At 45.7% G+C, this 22327-nt stretch overlaps 1 protein-coding gene and 1 pseudogene across 3 annotated transcripts in view; both read right to left on the minus strand.

Annotated features, from left to right (window-relative positions):
* Nucleotides 1–18539, minus strand: part of ASAP2 (ArfGAP with SH3 domain, ankyrin repeat and PH domain 2) — a 100148-nt gene extending 81609 nt beyond the window's left edge. For all 3 annotated transcript variants that reach the window (XM_034659937.1, XM_034659938.1, XM_034659939.1), the window contains exon 1: nt 18447–18539. In XM_034659937.1, coding sequence (XP_034515828.1) covers nt 18447–18501 — 55 coding nt within the window. In that variant the 5' untranslated portion in view covers nt 18502–18539. The remainder of the gene's footprint in view (nt 1–18446) is intronic.
* LOC100482268 lies at nt 9735–13080 on the minus strand (annotated as a pseudogene).
* Nucleotides 18540–22327: the final 3788 nt, after the last annotated feature.

Here is a 22327-nt window from a genome sequence, read left to right on the forward strand (position 1 = left end):
AAAAAGCAAACCCTCGTCATCTATCTGATGGCATTTTACTACCATTAGGCCTTAAAACAGCACCTTTAATGCTTGAAAACCCGGATTCTGGGTCTCCAGCTCAGTGGTTCTCAATCCCTGTTGGACATCAAAATCATACATGGATCTTATCAGACTGCAGATCTTATCAGACTGTAGAAGCCACCATCCTGCCTCAGATCTCCGATTCAGAAATGGGGGGGGGCAGGGGAGGAGGAAACCCAGGTAATTCTAGTAAGTTAATGTGGTTGACTATAATCCCCTTATTTCTAGGTCAGACATTTTTAAGTGAATCCAGCCAAAAGATAAAACAACTTCTGTTTGCATTAGGCACCTGATTTTTTTTTAAGATTTTATTTATTTATTTATTTATTTGTCAGAGAGAGAGAGAGAGCACAAGTAAGGGAAGCAGCAGGCAGAAGAAGAAGCAGGCCACTGAGTAAGGAGCCCAATGTGGGACTCGATCCCATGACCCCTGGGATCATGACCTGAGTGGAAGGCAGACGCCTAACAGACTGAGCCACCCAGGCATTCCAGGCACCTGATTTCTATGTTTTCCTGATCTCAAGGAGAAATGTAACACAACTACTTGTAGGCACAACAGGGCAGACAGACATGCAGCTTAAACTTAAATGTGAATGCTTCCTTGGGTAAATAAAACCACTGTCAGCCAATGCCAGTCCAGGCCTGATAACCGGGGCAAACAAGGGGAATGTTCGTTTGTGATGGGCGGCCCTTGACCCTGAGCCGGATTCCTATGATCCATGAATGGCGTGCCCGCCCATCTTACCAGGGTGCTGCTACGCCCTAGACATCCAGTGCTGGCCTTTGGGGATTCCCACGTGGGTCTCACAAACGTAAGAGAAAATTAATCTCACTGTTCAAGCCCTTTTCCTTGTTTTTTTCTTTGACATTTCAGAAAAGGACCTGAGAGTTCTGGATAAATTAAATGCATTTCTGAGACCACACTCAGCAAACAAGACAGAAGAATACACACACGGGTCCTGACATGTGCCAGAGCCGGAAGAACTCCCAGAAGATCTGGGTTCCAGGCTCATGCCTTTCAGGGAGTATGTGACTCTGGTGAGTAAATGGCCAAGTGTCTCAGCCACGTGAAGGCTAGAAATCTGCTGTAGGATACTCACAAAGTTAAGGTAAGAATCAAAGAATAGTGCAGGGACACGGGTTCAGCCACACTCAGCACACATCCAACAGCACACACGGTAGTTAACAGCAGCACGGATGTCATTTCTACGGAGCACAGACAACGTATGCTTTTTATACACCTCACAACCACTTTAAAAGACCTATGCATTCTTTCTCATCATGGTGAAAATAAGTAGGGGCTCAAAGAGATCAAATAATTTGTCCTGGGAAACAGGGTCAGCAAGTGGCTAAGCTGGGCTTCAAATCCATGTGTGTCTCACCCCAAAACCTACTGTTCTGCTCTGTACTGGTGTTAATTTCACTAAGAAAAACAGCTTCCCTAGCCCAAACCAGGGGCCCACATTTTAGATTTTTAAATTTCCATTTCAGAGATGGGTCAGTTATACTGTCTAGCTCACTCCAGTTAGAATTTTAGCACACGTGGTTAACAGCGAAGAAAGTTCCTTTCAAACCACATTCACTTTTATAACTATTTCAAAGTTGGTGGTCAAGACATGGGCAATTCCAGTGTGGCTTTGGAAGGGAGTGACAGCCACAGCAGACATCTGGGGCTGAGATCACTCCACGGGGTGAGAGAAACAGGAATGCAAAGGCCAAAGTCGCCTTGGGAGTCACATGGTGCCCCCAAAATAGTGCCCTTACTGCTCTAAGTGAACACCCAAAGGGCAGGGGGAGGGAATTCCTTTCAGTTAATGCCTATTAGGTGGCCTTTAAGCCTTTGTTCAACTTAACTTGATAACACTATGAGGTCTTAATATTATCATCCCTATTATCTTCTGAATAAATTTGGTGAAATTCGGCGGGGTTAGAGACTTGCCAGAGATCACCCAGTTGGTAAGAGGTGGGGCAGGGGTCAAACCCACCCTCTGTTCACTCTACAGGCTGCCTTCCAGCCCGTGGTCACCTGTGGAAAAGAGGAACCTGTCTTCTCTTCACTGGCAGTCAGCCAAGCTGACGCAGAGGAGAAATAGCAAGGCTTCACATTCCAGCACCAAAAAGTACAAGTGAACTTCCTTTCACTCCTCCTTCTGGGCCTCTCAACTGATGGCCTAGTACAGGTTACATTTTTAAAAATTCTTTCCCTTACAAATCTTTGAAACAATGTGTTGATTCCCACACCCCAGTCATGATCAATGAAGTTTTGAGCTCATCATCATCACCATGATCTCATATATTTATATTTAACGTGTTCTGGTCCACTGCAATCTTTATTTTCTGATGCTCAGACTGTCCCAGCTTGGGTCAGTGGAAACGTCTTCACGCTGATCTACCTGGGGTTAACACAAATTTCTCTTCTTGTGAACAGATTTGTAGATTCTTGATAAAGACCACAGCCCCGTATCTCTCTGTATCTTCCTGAAACACCCAGCATGGTGCCCACTGTAGGAACAGTAAACCCTCCATAAATATGTATTCATTGACTGACCTACTGCTCCAGATCGCCTGAAGTTTGAGATTTTCCTACTAGAGAACAGAAAGTAATTGAGTGCCTTTATTTTTCTTTTGCCAGAAACAAACTTAAAATAGGAACCTGAAATAAATAGCTTGGGAATAAAGTTTCTGGAAAGAACCCAAACTGGTCTATCAGCTTTTATTTACAAAATTGTTGAAAGCCATTTCTCTAAAAAGAGCTCACTCTCTTGCCTCCCCCGTTGTTCAAATATATCTTAAACTCTGGTTCTTATTAATGATCCAGATCCAAACATCTTTGATGTGGGAGGGACTTAGGAAAATGAAAATCCAAGTCCCTGAAACCATGGCAGGACAAGAAAGACCGTTTCTTCTCAATTCTAACCCTGCAGCCTTTCCATTTCCCACACCTCACGGCCCAAAAGTCCCACTTCCCACGAATCCAATCAAAGGGATGAAATAAGAGATTCTCACTGAAAAATCTCTTATGAAGCCAGTAAGCACAGGTACATTCTGAATTTAGAAGCACTGGGTTTTACTGCATGCGTTTGAGTTTACCTGATTCTGTTATTTAAAAAAAACCCTCATATCAAGGAGAAAGCCCAGTGCATATACTTCAAGCAAAAATAGTTGGATCCAAAAGGACAAAAGGCAGCCCCTTTACTCCTAGTCAGCGTACCAAGCACAGTGAGGAAGCAAGCCACAGACCCAGCACTGCCAAAGGACAGCCAGGGTCCCACAGCCAATTCACCTTCAACCAATCTCTACGCCCACCTCCAATATTTCACTCAATACCTCCAACCCTGCAACAGGGGTAGGACCACATGCTGGGGTGGGACACAGACAAGAGTGAGCATGGTAGCTGGCATCGATGTCTAGGGAAAAGACACACGAGTCCACACCACTGATGGTCTGCAATGTGCCAGGTGCTGAGGATTCAGAGACGCCAAGAAGGGGAGGTCTGAACTGGGGCTGCAAGGTCAGGTAGTAATTTCCAGAGAAGGAACAGGAAGGTAATCAACCCCAGGGAGCAGCGTGGAGCCCCATGTGCTCAGAGGCTTTGAATGCTTTTTTCGGTTTCAAGGCCCTGGTCTGCCCGCAGCTCTCAGCTCTCCAAAGCAGCACAGGCGAGCATAGGCCCTATGTGCCATCCTCCTCAGGGCCATGCATGCCCACTGCTGGGTCTTTTCATTTGAAATGGGACCTGGTCCAGAATCCTCTCTTTACAGACAGGAAACCAAAGCTCAGAGAGGGTGCTGACTTGCCAAAGTTCACACAGCAGGTTTGCAGCAGAGCTGTAACAAGATCTCTGGTTCCCTGATGCCCCATCCTCCCATGTTCTCCCACGTACTGGTCACATAGCCACTACTCTCGGCTCTCAGCTAATACAAATGTGCTCCAGTCCTCCAGCCAAGCACACGCCCTGGTAACCCAAACACCAAGGGCCACAACCAGAGAGAAATGGGGGTCGGGAGGTCACCCTGACATAGCACAGTCCAAGCCCCTGCTCCCGGCCAGACCATCGGCCCCTCAGGGGTCCGGATGAGGCAAACTCCTGCTGACACCCCACGTACCAACCATCCACACAGGCAGCTCTGCCCAGGGCTGAAGAAGAGATGTATGTTCTCTACAGTGGCAGCTTTACAAGGACGCTCCCTAGATGCCATGGTGATGAATATTCAACTGTGCGCCACAATTGTAATGTCAGGATAATCTGCACAAGTGAAAACGACGGAGACCATTTCCCCTCATGCTGGCGACCCCACACATTGCCTGGTTTTGCATCTGAGTCGGAGCGCACGGGCTCCTGAGGGAACAACTGCTTCAAGTCAGAGATAATCCTGTTTCCGACAGGATCTCTGCCCTGTGATCTTCCATCCCGTGGGAGAACACCATTTTTAGAGCTTTATTTCCAGAGTCAGCCCAGATGAAACCTTTCAGTTCACCATCTGGTAATCGGTATCAAAAGTCTCAAACATTTTTGCCATCCAATAACCCCACTTCCAGAAGTCCATTCTAAGGAAATAATCCAGGTGATCAGAGATGCGTGTGCAAAGTAATTTGTGAAGAGTGAAAACAGAGAGTATGTAAGGCACCAACAATGTGCAAATGGGTAAATAACTGTCTCTACAAAATGGAATATTCTGTAGGCTTTTGAAATCATGAAGTAGGAATATGCTCAGGACAGGAGACACATTTCAGGGGGAAAAAGGCAGGATATAAAACTGCATATTTAGTTTCAACTTTATAAAAAGTTAAAATATAGAGAAGAGGCTGAAAGGAAAATCCATCAAAATGCTAAGTGATGGTAAAAATAGCAGGCACTCCATCAGTGTGGCTGGTGTATGCCAGGTACTAGCCCAGCTGTCTCTGCAGCACTGTATCCTCTCCCCGTGGGTATCCTTCAGACGTGGGAGCTGCCACGGGAGCAGAAACAGCCAGCCCGGAGGCCACAGCTCCGACCGGCCGGGCCGCGGCCACGGTCCCACAGGGCTGTGGGCCAGGAGTGCACCATAGCCTGTCACAGGGGGAGTGAGACCCGCCTTCAGCCGTGACTCTGTGCTACCGCTTTTCTGAATCTTCCAAACTAAGCTCATATCATCTTTATAATTAGAAAACAACACATAGAATCAAAAAAATAAATGGAAGTGTCTGCTACACTGGCTAGATAATTTTGGCTCTCTGTGCCTGCTGAGGATATGATGATCCATCTTTTTCCACCGCAGTCTCTCCTGGAGAAGCTGACATGATAGAGGCAGACTTTGGAACCTGAGTACCGACCTGAATCATCTCCGACAAGACACAGGTACCTACAAACCAAAAAGGGTTTGATGAGAACACCCTTCCTGTCTTACAACCCCTGAGCCCACGCTCAAGACAAGCAAGATAAGAGAAACATGGTCTCTCTCGGAGCTTCATCACCTGCCACGTCTCCAACACACTGTGCTCTTTTCTATTTTCAAAACTCATTTCCTTTAACCCTTTCCTGGGGTGTCCCCTTTAACCTTACGAAAACCACCAGTCCTTATGGAGGTGATCATGGATGTGTGCAGTCTGGTTATGTCCAGCACAGGAAGCTAGCAATGAAGTTATTAATTAAGGTCAAGGTGTGGGCTGGCTACCAAAATATGAACACTTTTGTCTGAGATCATCACAGTCTTTGATCCTGCCCTCGATAAATGACAACAAAGTGACAGTTGGAAGTCTGTGTGAAGAACTCCACATAGCCCCAGCTGCCTCTATATAAAACTCCCACTGCTCGCAAAAGTACATTAGGGAGGAAGGGGGGGGAAGAACTGAGACTGATTTACTAGACGAGGTTTATTTTTTATGCTGTCCTTTTTGTCATTTTAGGTTATAGGCTCAGAGCACAGAAAACCCTATCAACGTTCACTTGTATTTTTACTCGTTCTGTATTTCCCGAATACCCACTCTTAGTCTAGAACATTCCTGGTTACTAAAGGGTAAAAATCCAATCATGTAGAAAGCCTTTTCTGCAGCAACACTAATGAACACAAAGATTCATGAAGCAGAGCCCCTGCCTCAAAAAGCAAAGCTCCGTAAGAGAGAAAAAGTCACATGCCAGTCAGTTCAGTGCAGAGCACAGCTGGAAAGAGAACGACCCTGGGGAGCTCAGGGGGGAACAGGTATGGTCAGAGGATGGGGAGCAGCAGGTAGGGGCCAGATGAAGGACTGCATCCCAGGTAATGGAGGGCCCCCAAAGGCTGTAAAGTGACACGGGAAGATTTGGATTTAAGAAAGTTGAATTTGAGGGGTGCCTGGGTGACGCAGTCGTTAAGCGTCTGCCTTCGGCTCAGGGTGTGATCCCGGCATTATGGGATCGAGCCCCACATCAGGCTCCTCCGCTATGAGCCTGCTTCTTCCTCTCCCACTCCCCCTGCTTGTGTTCCCTCTCGCTGGCTGTCTCTATCTCTGTCAAATAAATAAATAAAATCTTTAAAAAAAAAAAAAAGAAGAAAGTTGAATTTGGAGGGCACAAAGATGAATAAAGCTTGGTACCTGCCAATGCACAATTCAGGAAGGCGAAGATAAATGCTCAGGAACAACCCGCCGCCCTGCACATTAGGGGACGGAGAGCTAGAGCTTGAAATGAGGAAGAGAGTACATTTTCTGGGGCTGGTGATGGAAAAGGCTTCTGAGAGGAGGTAAAGCTTACAGGAGTTTTGTCCTTCAGAATCCGGTCCAGGAGACTGAAGCTGAGCAGCCAGCTGCTTGACTCTCCTTATCCAAAGAGCTACTTCCCATCCAAGGGCTGCCCTACGACCAAATCAGAGAAGGAGGGAGAGGCCCTGGCTGAAGAGCTGGCAAGGCTCTCCTGGAGCCTGGAATCTCCGGGTATCTGACATGGAAAGCAGGGAGGCAGATCAACATCTGCTCACTGTGGACTATGGGCTATTAGAAACCTTACATCCAATCACACAGATGCCCCTGTGGGCAAAGCAGCTTGACCAGCCCCATTACAGAGTGTGCATTTTGTCACTGCAAATTGCTTTCAGCCTTTTTCCCCTTGATTTCTGCCTCCTCGTCCCTAAGGATACAATTCCCATTATTTACAGATGCTCACCAGACTCCCACCCCGTCCCACTTCTTTGAGAGCACAGCAGACCAGCAGAAAAGACCACTCCTATCGTGTGGGAAGGCCTTCCGAGTCTTCACACCCAGGAACAAGCAGCCTTGAACAATCAATGGTCTCCAAGCCTCATGTAACAGTTGCTATTCATGCAGGAAAGATTTTATATATATATATATATACACACACACACACACAACCTTTCAGCTCTGTGACTCTGGAGAGTTTACAGATGAGGAAACAGGTTCAGATACTCCCTGAATAATGTTGTCAATGTTTTACAGTAAATAAGGCAGACAGTCAACTCTGTGATGGTATCCACATCTGTAGAACATGGGGCTTTAGCTACATCAGTGGTTCTTGAATCTTTTATTGCAGACACCAATAAAAATCAGAAAAATGTTTCTGATAACCTCTCCAGGAAAAAGCATCTTTACATAATTTCCCATACAATTTTCGGGATGTACAAACCTCTTAAGCCTGTTCGCAGACCCTATATACCGGGTGAAAAAGCCCAGCCTAGATGAGCTTAAATTCCCTACCAAATAAATATGACGACCCTAAGTATGATTCCTGTTAATACCTGGGACTTGAAGTCACAAGTCTTAGTGTTCCTTCTGATTAGCTATCCTTCCATGATTAATATGCTGATCACTGCTGACAGGATTCCACAAGTTACCCACCTAAATTCCAATCGTTATTCTTAACCAGCAGAAGAGAGACCACGAGCGTCTCAGAGACTTGTAAGTGGAAGACATCTCAAGGTCTCAGAGTCCATGACCCCACCACCCCCTACAACTTCCGTAGAGGAAGCGGCACCAGGCCTCTGCTGAAACCCTTCCAATGACCAGCTCACTTCTCTCTCATATTTGAGTCAAAGCCTGCTCCCGTGAAAATACCCTCTAGAGAGGAACAGATAATATGCCTCACTTCCTCGTCCTAGAGAGTGCCTTCCCCTACCTCCCAAGCGAAGAAGTACTAGGTCCTTCCAGTGTCCTCCTACAATGGGGTTTTCAGATCTAAGATTCTGAGGTCCCTCTTAAAGTGTTGCTCTTACAATTCAATAATGGGGTAACTACCTTCTTCTTCTTTTTTTTTATAAGCATACTTCCCCTAAGGTCACCTGACTCACCTTTGAGCTTTCTCACGTACTGGTTCATACTGAAGTTGTGATCGACCAAAACCACCTGGAGTTTTTCAAAAGGATCACTATGGCTCAGCCAGCTGATATCCAGGATGGTCCCACAGCCTTACTGCTTGCTTTTTCTCCACTGTGGACCCTCATTCGCACCAGGCGCACTGTGTACCAGGAAGTGGGGTGCCATGGTCAAAAGCAGAGACGGGAAAGCAGGTCTGGTCTTGAAACTCAGCTTCTCTAATTGCCAGCTGTACAACCCTGGGCAAATTACTACTCTGTGCCTCACTGACCTCATCTGTAAATGGAGTTGCTGATAGTACCTAGTACCTACCTCACAGAGCTGTGGTGAGGATTATATTTATGTACTTATCTAGCACAGGGCTTGTCCCACAACAAATACTTCAGGGGTGTCAGATTTTTATTACTGTTATTATGCGTCCACTCTCAAGTTTATGAACATCCATACAGAAGCATTTTCTTTTCTTTATCATTTGTCATAATCTTCTATTCCCTTTGATCACAGACATGGTAACATATATTTTGTATCCTGAGCTTTACCGTCTGAAAATGTCATCATAAGCATTTTTCTCCATGTTGCTACATAACCATAATCCCATCAAGTAGTATATCCTAATTCAGTTACAGGAGGCTTCCCAGGTTTTCTCTATGCTAAAGCCTGGGACAAAGCAATGAGCATCTTCGTGCATTTCCCACACAAAGGCTTTTACTTCTCTTGACTGAACTGCCAAACCGCTTTTTTAAAAATTCCACACCCTGGCTTTCAATGCCACAACAAGGTAGTAGAATATGAGTTTCACCCTATTCATGCCAATCACTGGGGATTACTATGATTTAGTTATTTTCTCATGTAACAGGTAGAAAATCATGCCAGATATAGTACCTTCTTCATGCAGAATGAAATATCACTTCCTAAACTCCCGCACAGGTTTCTTTCAAACTGCTCTATCCTAATTATATATCTATAATAGAAAAAGTTCTCTGTATTAATTTCAAGCTCTGTATTAATTTAATAGCCATATTCTAATTAGCATTGCAAATAAAGGGAGAAATACACATACAAAAGTATTAAATTTTTTTTCTTCTGTAAGAGGAAGATAGTAAGGGTTTACGGGAAAATTAGTATTTCTTTCTTTGTACTTCTCATTTCAAGGAAGTGACAATTACTCTAGGACATTCAGATTGAGGGTAAAGGAGATGCCATCTCTCAGTAAGAAGAGCTGCACCAAGTCCTTAAGATAGAGTAATCTAGAGAAGTGAAAATGAAAGTCTTCTGTTGCTTCCTTCTTGATAAAGATGAATTTTTCCACCCACTGATACGTCGAACAGCTAAAAAATGTTAGCTTCAACTTCCCAGTGTGGGGGAGGGGGAGAACACCTCCGGGCCGAGAAAGAGCTTGGGATATTTTAAACTAATAAAAGTTTTAGAACTAATATACACTGGATGTTTATAAGAACTCAGATAGCAGCTTATTATGAGTGGGAAAAATAACTGTTGAAACTGTTTTTCAACAAACCATTATAATATCGGCTTCTACAAACCTGTATACAAGATGTTCTAGAAAATATATCTAGCTGGGCTGTCATCTTTTTTGAAAAATGGAGCAAATGTAATATACTTGCTATTGTGTAAGGAAACCTGTTTTGTATCTGTGGGGACATACATGATACCCTTGGGCTCAGGCCAATGTTTAGAGTCATCTGTGTACATGTGTGCGTGTGCGTGCGCGTGCGGGGGTTTGGGGGGGTAGTATTCTCAAAGACCAGCAGCTTCAGCGTCACCTGGGAACTTAGTCAATTAGCAAATATTCAAGCTCCATCCTGCACCTACTGAAACAGAAACTCTCAAGGTGAAGCTGCTCAGCACCCCGTGTTTTAATAAGACCTCCAGGGGATGCTGGGGCACTCTGGAGTTTCAGAGACACTATCCTAATGCAGAGGCTGGCAAACTTTTTTCCTAAAAAGCCAGAGAGTAGATATTGGTTTTGCAGGCCCAGAGACAATACTGAGGTGACTGTGCAGGTACACAGTAAGATGGTAAAAACCAGCCTGAGCTCACGGGCTCTAAAAACACAGCTGGTGGCCCTACGGCATCTCAAATCCCCCTTCTGCATCCATCTACATAAATCCTCACCCAGCAGAGCACAAAAACCGGCCATAAGTACACTGCTCACATCTAAAATGGTAAGTTTCTCTCTCCTACACAAGAGGACAGTCTCAGAACTTGCAGCAGAAATGTAACAACACACAAATGAAAATTTGGGGGCACTGACAATGATCTGCCAGCCTCCGCAAGCATATTTGCAGCTGCCATGCTTTCAGCGTGCCCTGAGCCACATCTGTCACTTCTGTCTAGTTAATCTTCACTAACAATATTTTAAAGTATTAATATTCCCGCCTCACATATGAAGAAACGAAGGCTCAGAAAGATTGACTAATTTTCCTGTGACAGGCTTTTTTGAGGGGCACGTGAACTTCTATTCTAGGCTACCCAGGTTCTAATACCTACGCGCTCTTTATCCTAAACTACACTTGCCTCCAAGAATTAGTCATTGACCTCAAGGGCTTGCCATCTAATTGAGGAGCAAAGATCAACAGACATAAACCTGTTCGAGAATAATAAAGAGCAATATTTAAAGAGTAAATAGGGCCTGCGTATTCGGCACTCTTTCATTTCTGGTTGAAGAGTCAAAACGGATTCAACTGCAAAACTCAGAACTTAGAGGTGAGGTGTGGAAGGCAGAATAAGGTCCCCTCCCGCCCCAAAGATGTGCACATCCTGGTGCCTAGACCCTGTGAAGATGTCCTGATACCTGACAAATGGGAACTGAGGTTGCAAATGAAACTCAAGTCATTAATCAGCTGAATCTGAGATGGGGAGGTTATCCTGGATCATTGGGGTTGGGACTCGTGTGATCACAGGATCCTTACCTGTGCAAGACGGAGGCAGAGAGTCAGTGTCCGCTATGGACAAAATGGTGTCGTGCTCCTCCTCCCCCTTCTCTGTCCCCCAGTGTGACGGTATGCAGAGGGAGGCCTTCTGTGAGATAATTAGGTTTGGATGAGATCACGAGGGTCGGGCTCTCAGGATGCGATAAGTGCTCTTACAAGAAGAGATGCCCGAAAGCCTACTCACTCTCCACCATGAGAAGACATGGGGAGAAGGCAGCCATATGCAAGCCAGGGAGACAGCCTTCACTACAACCGAGCCATGCTGACACCCTGGCCTCGGGCTTCCAGCCTCCAGAACTATGAGACACGAATGTCTGTGGATTAAGCTACCCTGTCTGGGTATTTTGTTACAGCACCCTGTGCAGAATAAGACAGAGTCACAGTGACAGAGTATGAGAAAGACTCTACTGGCCACAAATCGAGATGCAGCTGACCTCCAACAGCCGGAAAAGGCAAGGAAGCGCTCGCCCCTGATATCCAGGAAAGAGCTCTGCCAACACCATCATCTTAGCCCCACAAGACCCATCTCGGACTTGGCGAATCCAGAGCCACGAGATAAATTTGTCCGTTTCTTTTTCATTTTAAGTTTTTATTGAAAGCTGTATATTAAGATTACTTTATTCCTGCATCTTCTCAATTGTCTCCTCCTTATATTTGCCCTTTTCCTTTCCTACTTGGCAAGATTCAGCTTTACATCCCAGGATCTTTTTGCGGTCTTTGTCCAGTTTTGGTCTAGTGATAACCACCATGCTAGGGTGAATGCCCACTTGGACAGCCGTGCCTTGTGCCCTCTCCCGCCAGACGTACTCGCTCAATGCAGATGCCATAGGTCTTCCTGTAAACCTGGACTACTCTGCCAATTTGCTGACCTTTGGAGTGTGCTCGCACAACCTGTACTTCATCATTCTTTCGGATGGGCATGGCTCGAACACTGTACTTCTGTCTCAGCTCTTTGGAAAGAGCAGAAGACATAATCGTCCTGCAAATGTGGGAGAACGCATTGAAATGCCTTTTACGGTTCTTGCTCCCGTCAGAAGTCACAAAGGGATTAAACTTCATTTTGGCTGCTGGGGCTTCCGCGATGGCCGCAAAGGGGAAGAAATGAATTTGTCATTTAAGGCACTCAGTTCATGGTAAGTTGTCACAGCAGCCACAGAAAACTAACATAAGAGAGTAAAGAAGGTTAACGTCTTCCTGGGACAGGAGACAATGTGTCCAGACCAGGCGTGGGGTCGGGCGGCAGACAGTGTGCAGAGACAGATACATGCTCGTGAAGCAGGGAGCGGTCAGCCAGCCTGGAACAGAGAGATATTAAGGACAGCTGGAGATCAGTTAGAGGTCAGATGGGGCCAATCCATGACAAATCAGGAAAGCAGGCAGAAAAGTCCCCGAACTTAAGGAACTCAAGACAGGAAAGGTATGTAACAGTATAAGGCATAAATGGTGAATTCTTTCTGTTGTTCTTTGAATCACACATGAAATGAGTGCTGTTCCTACACAAGCAGATGCCTTAGGACATTAAACACGCTCATGATCCAACCATATGGGCCTAACTGCCCTCAGAGACAGAGTGAGTGTGCACTCACCATGCTCCAGACCAGCTGTGGTCACCCACAGCTAATCACTTCCTGAACATGCCCCACTGATTTCTGATGTCCAGCTCTAAAAAAATTCCACCTATCCTCACACTCCCCTAAAATACTCAAAAGAATGTGCTAGTGAAAGCAGTTCTAGAGAAGACTTCCAAAAATGTTGTGAATGGTGTCAGCAACATCACAGGAAAAGGTATGGGGTTTCCTCTAGAAGTCACCAAACAAGGTGACTTCTTTGAAGTAGACAACACTGCTCTGGAAGAAAGGCTTCAGATCAGTATTTCAACTTTAAAAGAATCCAGACTCGTGGCCTCATAATAACTCAAACTTGGCATGATCTATCAGATGAGTACAAGATGACAGAAACAGGAGGGCCCCCCAAGGGCTCGCGAATGGTCAGTGTGCTGTGTGGCGCCTCAGGAAGGACACAGGCTGGGTGCCCAAAGTGCGATGTTAAAATTCCAGATCCAGCTTCTCACTTCCTCAGGCCTCCATTTCCTCTAATAAAGGGGCAAAATGGCCTTTCAGGCAGACAGAAGAGCAAGTGCAGAGGGAGAAGCACCAAACGTGGCACACCGGGGAAACTGCACGTCATTTCCAAGAAGGGCTCCCTGGACAGGTAGCCGAGGGGTACAAGGGGCTCAGTCTGCCTCTGGTGTTCTGCCGTGTTTACTGAGCTGAGGCTTATGCTGGATCGATGAAGGAAGGCAATGGCAATCTCATAATCAAATAAATCTGGAGAAGGCTAAGACAGCACTCCTCTCATACTCCACAGGGGCAGGCTAAAGTCTCCGGCCAGTCAAGCAGGAATAGACACCTGCTTACCTGTGACTGACCCCAATTTCCCTACAATTCTACAGCCCACACAGGCCTTCCTCGTCTCTCCCAGGCTCTGAAACTCACCTTCGTGAACGTCAAAGTGGATAATAAGAAAATGCTGCAGACTTTTGAGCAGAGAAGTAACATCACTAGGCTGTATTTTAGGAAACAACTCTGGGGCAGGTAAAGGAAGGAGGTTTGTGGCACACGCTCAACAATATAGGTCGGAAAGGCAGATGAGACGCAAGTGTTACTAAATTTGTACAGGCTAGCTTCCTGACACCCGTGTGTTTACACCTCCTCCCTCTATGCTTGCTTGTTCAGAGCTACAATGCAGGGTACTGGGCTCGCCCTCAGGGACACACAGGTCCTTCTCAGGACTGGCTGTGGTCACGTGGCCAATGCCTGCATGAGAAGCACAGCCCTTCATTTTTACTTCTGATTAGAACAGCCTTCTTGACATAAGACTTTAAAATCACTCTTGAACCTCATCAGAATATAAAATATTCCCTCTTTTAAACTAGCCTTAAATTATAAACTCAAAAGCCCGAGTGAACATGGTTTAAAAAACCCAACTCTTGAGATACTTTTTGAAATCGATTGTTTGTCAAAAGAACTAAGCATCCATCTTGGAGTGATTTCTGGAAATCTTGAAGACAGTCGGTCAGTGTGCCAGACACCCTGAAGACTTGGTGGCCTTGAAGAAGAGCAGGGCCCTGCACACGGCCCTGGGCCAGCAGGAAGCCAAGTGCCCCAGAGCGGCCCGGGAACACATTTAGCCCTTGGATCTCAGATGGCGCATTTGTAAAATGAGAACAGTTGGCTGTAAAGATTAGGATAACGTACAGAAAGCACAAAGTTTGTAACAAGCAGCCAAAAACCTACAGATGATCATTATTCCTCCCTGCCGCTCTGACTTTATCCAGGAAAAGAGACAGAGGCAGGTGACCACCTTTCTGGACAGTCAAACATTCATTTCAGCAAAGCTCAGTGCTTAGTTAAGTGAAGAGTTTTATACTCTTTGATATTTCCTTTTAAATAAGAAATACTTTCCTACATATGTTTACTTCCAGTTATGTGTTACTCAGTGAAAGCTAATCCTACTTCCTTCTTTCATAAAATCAGTAGTTGTCAGGGAATCAATCAATGTTTATGCACTTGCAAGCTAAACACAGTGGCAGCTTCTGGTTTTTGTTTTGTTTGTTTCTTAAAAACTGTAGAGGACTTTGAGGGCGCCTGGGTGGCTCAGTGGGTTGGGCATCCGACTCTTGGTTTCAGCTCAGGTCATCATCCCGGGGTCATGGGACTGATCCCTGTATTGGGCTCCAGAGTCTCTCCCTCCCTCTCTCACTGTCTCTCCCCAGATCTCTCTCTCTCTCTCAAATAAATAAATACGATCTTTCAAAAAAACAACAACAACAAAAAAAAACCATAGAAGACTCGAACGTCTAGATGAAGGTTTCAGCCTTGGCGTTACTGACATCTGGGCCCAGGGAATTCTCTGCTGGGAGCTCTCCTGCACATCGCAGGGTCTGGAGCAGCATCCCTGGTCCCTACCCATGAAGTGCCCATAGAATGTGTACACGCCCACACACACGCCCCCACACACACCTCTCAGTTGTTAGTAACCAAACTGGGAGGTGCAAAATCACCCTGGTTGAGAGCCACTGATCTGCATTCTAACCCAGTTGGATTATTTCAGAGACATGGAGACCAGGGCTAAAACATGCTAAGCAATTTGCTCCAGGGTACAACACCTAGTGCCACAAACTCCAGGTCCACAAAGCTTTCGAACTCAGTCGGGACAAGCTCAGTCAAGAACAACGTAAGTCCCTCCCACCTCTTTTTTGCTTTCCTGAACTTTTCACATTCATCTGGAACTTAACCATAAACAACTTAATACCTGTCTGATCATTTTAACATCAATACATTACAATATATAAAATATGGAAAATGAAGGGAGGAAAAATATCTATAAAGTCAAAACCCCAAAACAATCATTTTTTAGCATATTGCCCCCAAATCTTTTTTCCTATATATATGCTTTTTCCCCTCTTGATAAATTTTTAATTTTCTCTTTATCCCTGAGGTCAAGATAGCAGGATGTGTCCTGAGATATGCACACCTATCCACCTGTACATAAATATACACACACACAAACAGGCATACTCACACACATACCACACACGCTGTGTGTGTGTGTGTATATACGTGTGTGTGTACATGTACGTGTGTGTATATAATGTTGTCCTTAGAATTCAGTGCACTCTCTTAATCTGAGATCTTATTTTATCTTTTGTGCGGGCGGAGGAGGGACAAAAGGAAAGGGAGAGAATCCCACCATGGGGCTCGATCCCACAACCCTGAGATCACGACCTGAGCGAAAATCAAGAGTCAGATGCTCAACCAACTGAGCCACCCAGGCACCCCTCAACCTGAGATCTTAAATCTTCCTTTAGTTCTGAGAATTTGTCAGGTATTACTTTTTAAAAACTTTCCCCTTTTCCATTTTTTTCCCCTCTTCTGCAAGTCCTTTGGGTGGATGTTAATGTTGACTGCTCGGAGTCTATTTTCTGTGACTCATGATTTTTACTTTACACTGTCCATTCCTTTAACTCGTGTTCCAGCAACATGCAGCCTCACTAATCCTCTCTTCCTATGTATGCAGCCTGCCATTTGGCAAATTTAGTTTTTATTTCAACAACTATGTATTTTTCTACTTTCACACCTTTTACTGGTTCTCTTTCACTAGTACCTTTTCCAGTTCCAGTAATTAAAGATCTCCCTTGCCTTTTTAAGGATGTTAATCATATGCTCTTATTTTAAAGTTCTGTTCTAATTGCCCTATTAATTTCGTTTCCTCAAGTGTAAGCTCTTTGCTTTCTTGATTGGGGGCCCATCAAATGTTAGGCTATTCTTAATAGCATTTTTGAGCGTGCAGAAGTGTCTCATTTTGATGAAGTCTGATTTAACAATTTTTTTTCTTTTACGCTACTGCCTTCTGTGTCCTTTTCAAGAAGCCTTGCCTGCCCCAAGTTGTAAGGATGCTCTCCTATGTGTTCTTCCAGAAGCTTTATAGTTTTAGCTTTTATATTTGAATCTATGATCCATTTCACAGTACTGTTCGTATAGGGTGGGAGAGAGGGCTGTACTTCATTTGTTCTGATGGAAAGATCCAGTTTTTCAGAACCATGTGCTAGAAACACCTTCATCTCCCCAGTGCACTGCCTTGGCAACTGTGCTGACAGTCAGACACCTCTCAGTGAGGATCTATTTCTAGACTGTCTTTGTTCCACTGATCTCTTTGTTGGACCCCTGCTGGCAACACAGTCTAGACCACTACTGCCTCACAAGACTTGAAGTCAGATGGTTTAAGTTCTCCAACTTGTTTCTGTCCCAGGATTGCTTGGGATATTCCAGGGCCTGTGTGTTTCCATATAAGCTTTAGAATCAGCTTGTCAATTTCTCCTGCTGGAATTTTGATTAGGATTGTGGTGCATCTTGAGATCAATCTGGGGAGCGTGTCTACATCGAGTCTTCCAACCCACATACATCACATACCTCTCCATTTATTTAGGTCTTTAATTCTATCGGTGGTGTTTGTAGTTTTCAATATAGAATTCTTACATATCTTTTGTTAAATCTGTTCCTAAATATATTTGCCATTCTTGACTATCTCTATAGCTGAGATTCCCTACTGGCCTCTTCACAATCTTGGCTTGGACAGCCCTCCCTGGGGGAGGCAAACTCAGTTATTGGAGCTGCTGCTCACAAGCAGAACTAGGGTGGGGGCGGGGTTGGGCACAACAGGTACTTCTAGACCCTTCCATGCTCCTCCCTCCTTTTAACCACCTGTGGCATTCCCTGTCCTACGCCAGTTGCTATTGTCATGAAAAGGAACACCACGAGGGTGATCCAATGGCCTGACTGCATCTGCAGGCACACACCCTGGGCTCCCTCTTCCTCCTGGCCACCAGCCACGGGCAAAGGGAGTGTGTCTGCCACACCTGGCAGTGGTGTGCTCTCCCAAGAGCCAGCCTTGCTCTCTGCAGTCCATCACCTGCTTCCATGGTTTCTGGGAGTTCTCACAACTTCTAGCTCTCCAAGGCTGCCACTGGATTGTTTCTGAGAGAAACGACATAGTCACTTCATGACTCAAAAAAAATATATTTTCTATCGAAACCTTACAGGTTTCGAGCAGGGGGCAGACCTGTGACATATGTGCAGCCTGAAATCTTTAAGTCAGAAAAAAGTTTATTAGTCTAGATCAGATATTACTTTGAACAGTTGATTGTGCTTTTATGTTAACTGTCAGCCCAAACAAGAAAGGCAAGCACTGGATGAGAGAAACGGAAAGGCCATTCTGACATGATTAACACACAAACCAAACAACGGAGGCAGGAATGAGGCCCGTGTCCTTGTCGACCAGTTAGACAAAGCTGGTTCATGCAGGGCTGTGGTGGGAACTCGGCTGCATTTCAGAGAACAGGAAGCAGTGTGTGGGATAGTGGGAGGGTGGGGGTCGGGGGGCGGCAGATGAAGTGCCATTCCACAATTAGACAATTGACAAAACAAAACACACTTCTAAAAACTAAACATCCCAACTCAGCTTTATAATTTGCATGCCTAGGGAAAAAAAGGTTTGGTTGATTATTCATTAATGGTGATCACTATTACGGCATCAGCACTGCTAATGCAAGTATTTGCACAAAGAAACCCCTAGGAAAGAATGCATACTCACCCAGCCCAGAGATATTTATTGCTTTCACGGATTTCTTCATTTTGTAAAGAACCATCCGGTCCACATCCAAGGCCTAGAATATAGAGAAGCGGTATTAATTAACATGTGTTTGAGGTCAGATCACTACTACCAGGGAAGGGCCTTGTGACAGCCACTCTGGAGGCCCTGGTGGAGCGTTTCTGGGGGACAAATCCTCAGTGTGGCATGAAGATGGAGTCATCCCCAAAAGCCAACGCCCTCTCATCCACATGAAGCACGTGAGCCGCCTCTGCCCACACTGCCCACCGGACGCCAGCCTCCTGTGGTGGAAAGAGTTGTACCTCGGACTGGCTGCACCTCCACCCAGTCTCGATTCTCCCCGTCAACAAGGACAGCTCAGACTTGTGCCCACCTGCCACGTGCTCCTTCCAGGAGAGGCAAGGACAGGGAGCAGGGGGAGGAGTGCGAGGGTGTGGTGAGGCAGAGTGTGTGCGTCCCCACCCCCACCTCCCTGCCCAGAGGCCGCAGGGCCTGTGGAAGGCTTTAAACCCAAGACCCAGATGTGAATTTGTTCGGGTTAGAAGGCATGTTCTTCTTAATCCTCTCCTGGCCTAGGCTTCCCTTCTGGAACCAGGGCGTAACAATACCCACTTGGCAAGGTTGAATGATTAATTAGACACACTTAAGTATTTAATATTCCTCTACTATACTCCATTTAGTATTACTCTTTAGTAGATCAACCATCACACGGTAGTAGCACATGGCACCTACAGTGCCCAGCACGTAGTAAGTGCTCAGGTAAGATCTACTCAATGCTAATCAAATCAGGAATTTTAATTATAGCTCTGCTTTCACAAAAGTTACAGGGGTAAAATCTCCTTTTAACCCAATTAAACACAGTGGAAGAGCAATGTGTCACCCTCAGTTGTGACAGGAAGAAGAAAGCATGTGTGAACTGGGAGTGACACCTATCACAGGGTCACTGTAAAGAACCGAAGAACTGCAGGGGAAGCACCTAGCCCTATATCTGGTATACGGTGACAATAACATCGTTACTACTCGTCATGAGTTTTAATCATAAAAAATCGCAATCGGCGGCAGAGGACACCACCTAGAGCAACAGCAGAGTCCTTCATGTCCAGCCTTCCTGAATCACCTTTTCTTACTTTTATTTTTTGAGAGAGCGTGCGAGCCGGGTGGGGGGAGGGGCAGAGGGAGAGGAAGCAAGCGAAATCTTAAGCAGGCTCCACGCCCAGAGTGGAGCTTAACCCAGGTGCCCCAGTTGAAACACCTCTTGAATCCACTTTCAAAATCAGTATCCTAAGTCCCATTCTAAAGCAACAATGACTATTTTTTTAAAAGATTTTTATTTATTTATTATTTGGGGGGGGGAGAGGGAGAGACAAATCTCAAGCAGACTCCCTGCTGAGCGCGGAGCCCAATATGGGGCCCCATCTCACCACTCTGAGATCATGACCTGAGCTGAAACCAAGAGTCAGATGGTTAACTGACTGAGGCATCCAAGCGCCCCAGGAGAAGTTATATTTTAAAGGTTTTATTTATTCATTTATTTTACAGAGAAAGCAAGCACGAGCAGGAGGAGGGGCAGGGGGAGAGGGAAAGAGAGAATCCCAAGCAGACTCCATGCTGAGCGCAGAGCCCCATGCAGGGCTCGACCCCACAACCCCAAGATCACGACCTGAGTTGAAACCAAGAGTCAGATGCTTAACCAATGGAGGCACCCAGGCATCACAGAAATTATATTTTAAAAAGCATTTTTGGGGCACCTGGCTGGCTCAGCTGTAGAGCATACAACTCTAAATCTCAGGGTTGTGAGCTGAAGCCCCATGTTGGGCATGGAGCCTACTTAAAATTAAAAAAAAAAAAAAAGGCATTATTTTCTGAATACTGTAGGAAGGCGTAGATAAAGATTGACACAAGAAGGTCAAAATTTCTTGTAGAGAACTAGCTTTTATTTTCCTAAGTCATCTTTAGTCTGTTCTTGACCTTCCCTTGAGATGGGAAAAGGGATCTGGAAACAGAACATAACCCATGAAACTCACTGCTGAACCCTTTCTCTGGAAGTCTCATCAACTTCTATTCCCCAGGCTGCCACCCAGCATGCAGTACCCTGCAGCAAGTGTGCCAACTTGCTGGGTTCTGCCAGTGACAGCAAGAAGACAGGATTTGTTCAGGGCTGTGTCAGAAATACTGGTTTCTGAAGCTTTATCGACCATGTGTCAGAAAGTACAACTCTGACAAAGACACAAGTTCAATGACTCATCAAAGCTCTGGAAGGTCGCAATCCCCAGGTGAAGGGCTATTACTGAAAAATAGATTTGATCTAATCGACATCTACTCCAGCGCTTGGAGAGAATTTGGTCTGGAATTGCTAGAACAATCTCTGAGCTGCATTCAAATAATTACACCTGCTCCTCCTTCTAAAGCTTCCCACAGACAGCAGAAGACACCAACACCAGCCCGGTTAGCTTATGTGGAAACATAAGTCAGCCGATATTATCATGAAGCCCTTTCTGTGGGCTAGGAGTTGTGAAGGGAGAAACATCACACACACAGAGGAAAGAAACGCATCACACAAGTTTAGGGGGCCACGCCCCCAACCCAGGACGCTGGTGCTGTGTCTGCACATCCTCAGAATGAGACATCGACTCTGTGGCAGCTTTAAAACCTCTTCGTGATCTGGCCCCCATGACTTCTCCAGCCCCATCTCCTGATCCCTTCCCCAACTGTACCCTAAGCTTCCATCACAATGAACTCCTGCAGCTCCCCCAACCTTCTTCTCCCTCTTTACTTCTGAGCACTGTGCACTCTCTTCCCTCCTTAGTACGTTCTCCCTGCTTCCTCTTGACCCGTAGTTTGACTCTAACTCCAATTTTGCAAGTTAATTTAGAGACACGTTCTCCTCCCGAAAGACTTCTCGGATGGGTTGCTCAACCAGACTTCTCCCACAGCACCCTGTGCTTACTCAGTAGTTCATCTGATAAAATTTACTGAGCACCTACTATGTGCTAAGTACTAAGCTAGGTATTAGAGATACATCAGTCAGCAAAATAGAGCAACGCACATGCCTGCTTGGAATTCACAATCTAGCAAGATAATCCCCTGAATAAACACAAAGCCAGAAGCCCAAGACTATCCTGTACATGGCCTGCTTTTCTATTTGTCCTGCTCAACGCCAAGACCTGTGCTGCCCACTGCGGTACCTACAAGGCACACGTTGTCTATTGAGCATGAACATATGGCCAACACCACACATTAAAATGATAATAGTTTGGACATATTAGGTTAAATGTTAATAAAATTAACTTTATGTCTCTTTTTCCTTTTTAGTGGTCTCCTGTAAGGGCCGGAACGTGCTCATGGCTCATGTCCCCAGTGCCCAGCAGAAAGCTGACATACAACAGGACCAAAAAACAGCTCAGTAAGTGACCCTGAGACCAGAAACGCAGGCAGGGACTCAAGAGGCTGGCAAGGGTGTCTGGCTGAGCCTGGAGATGGTGGGCAGCTACTGAAGGCTTCCCAGCAGAGAAGGGAGAGCTGTACTTGAAGGTCACTCAGGCCCCAGCAGGAACAATGGATCTGAGCAGGCAGGAAGTGGATTCAGGGAAAGGAGAGCCAAAGGTGAAGGACCTGGCTGGGGCCCGTGATTGGGAAGACACATGGGATCAGTACAGGGCAGCAGACATTCTGGAAAAGTCAGTGAGTAACAGGGAGATCTATTCTGCCTCCTCAACTGATTTTAGCTCTCCAGTCTCTGGCACTCAGAAGGATTACAGAGTTAATCTTCTGCCCACAGGGGTTTGACTCAATTGTGCTGAGAAAAATGGGAACCAGAGTAGTCGTATACCTCAGTGTGGAAGGCCGACCACAGACGAAATATG

This window comes from Ailuropoda melanoleuca, chromosome 4 (assembly GCF_002007445.2).
Source record: "Ailuropoda melanoleuca isolate Jingjing chromosome 4, ASM200744v2, whole genome shotgun sequence".
NCBI lineage: Eukaryota > Metazoa > Chordata > Mammalia > Carnivora > Ursidae > Ailuropoda > Ailuropoda melanoleuca.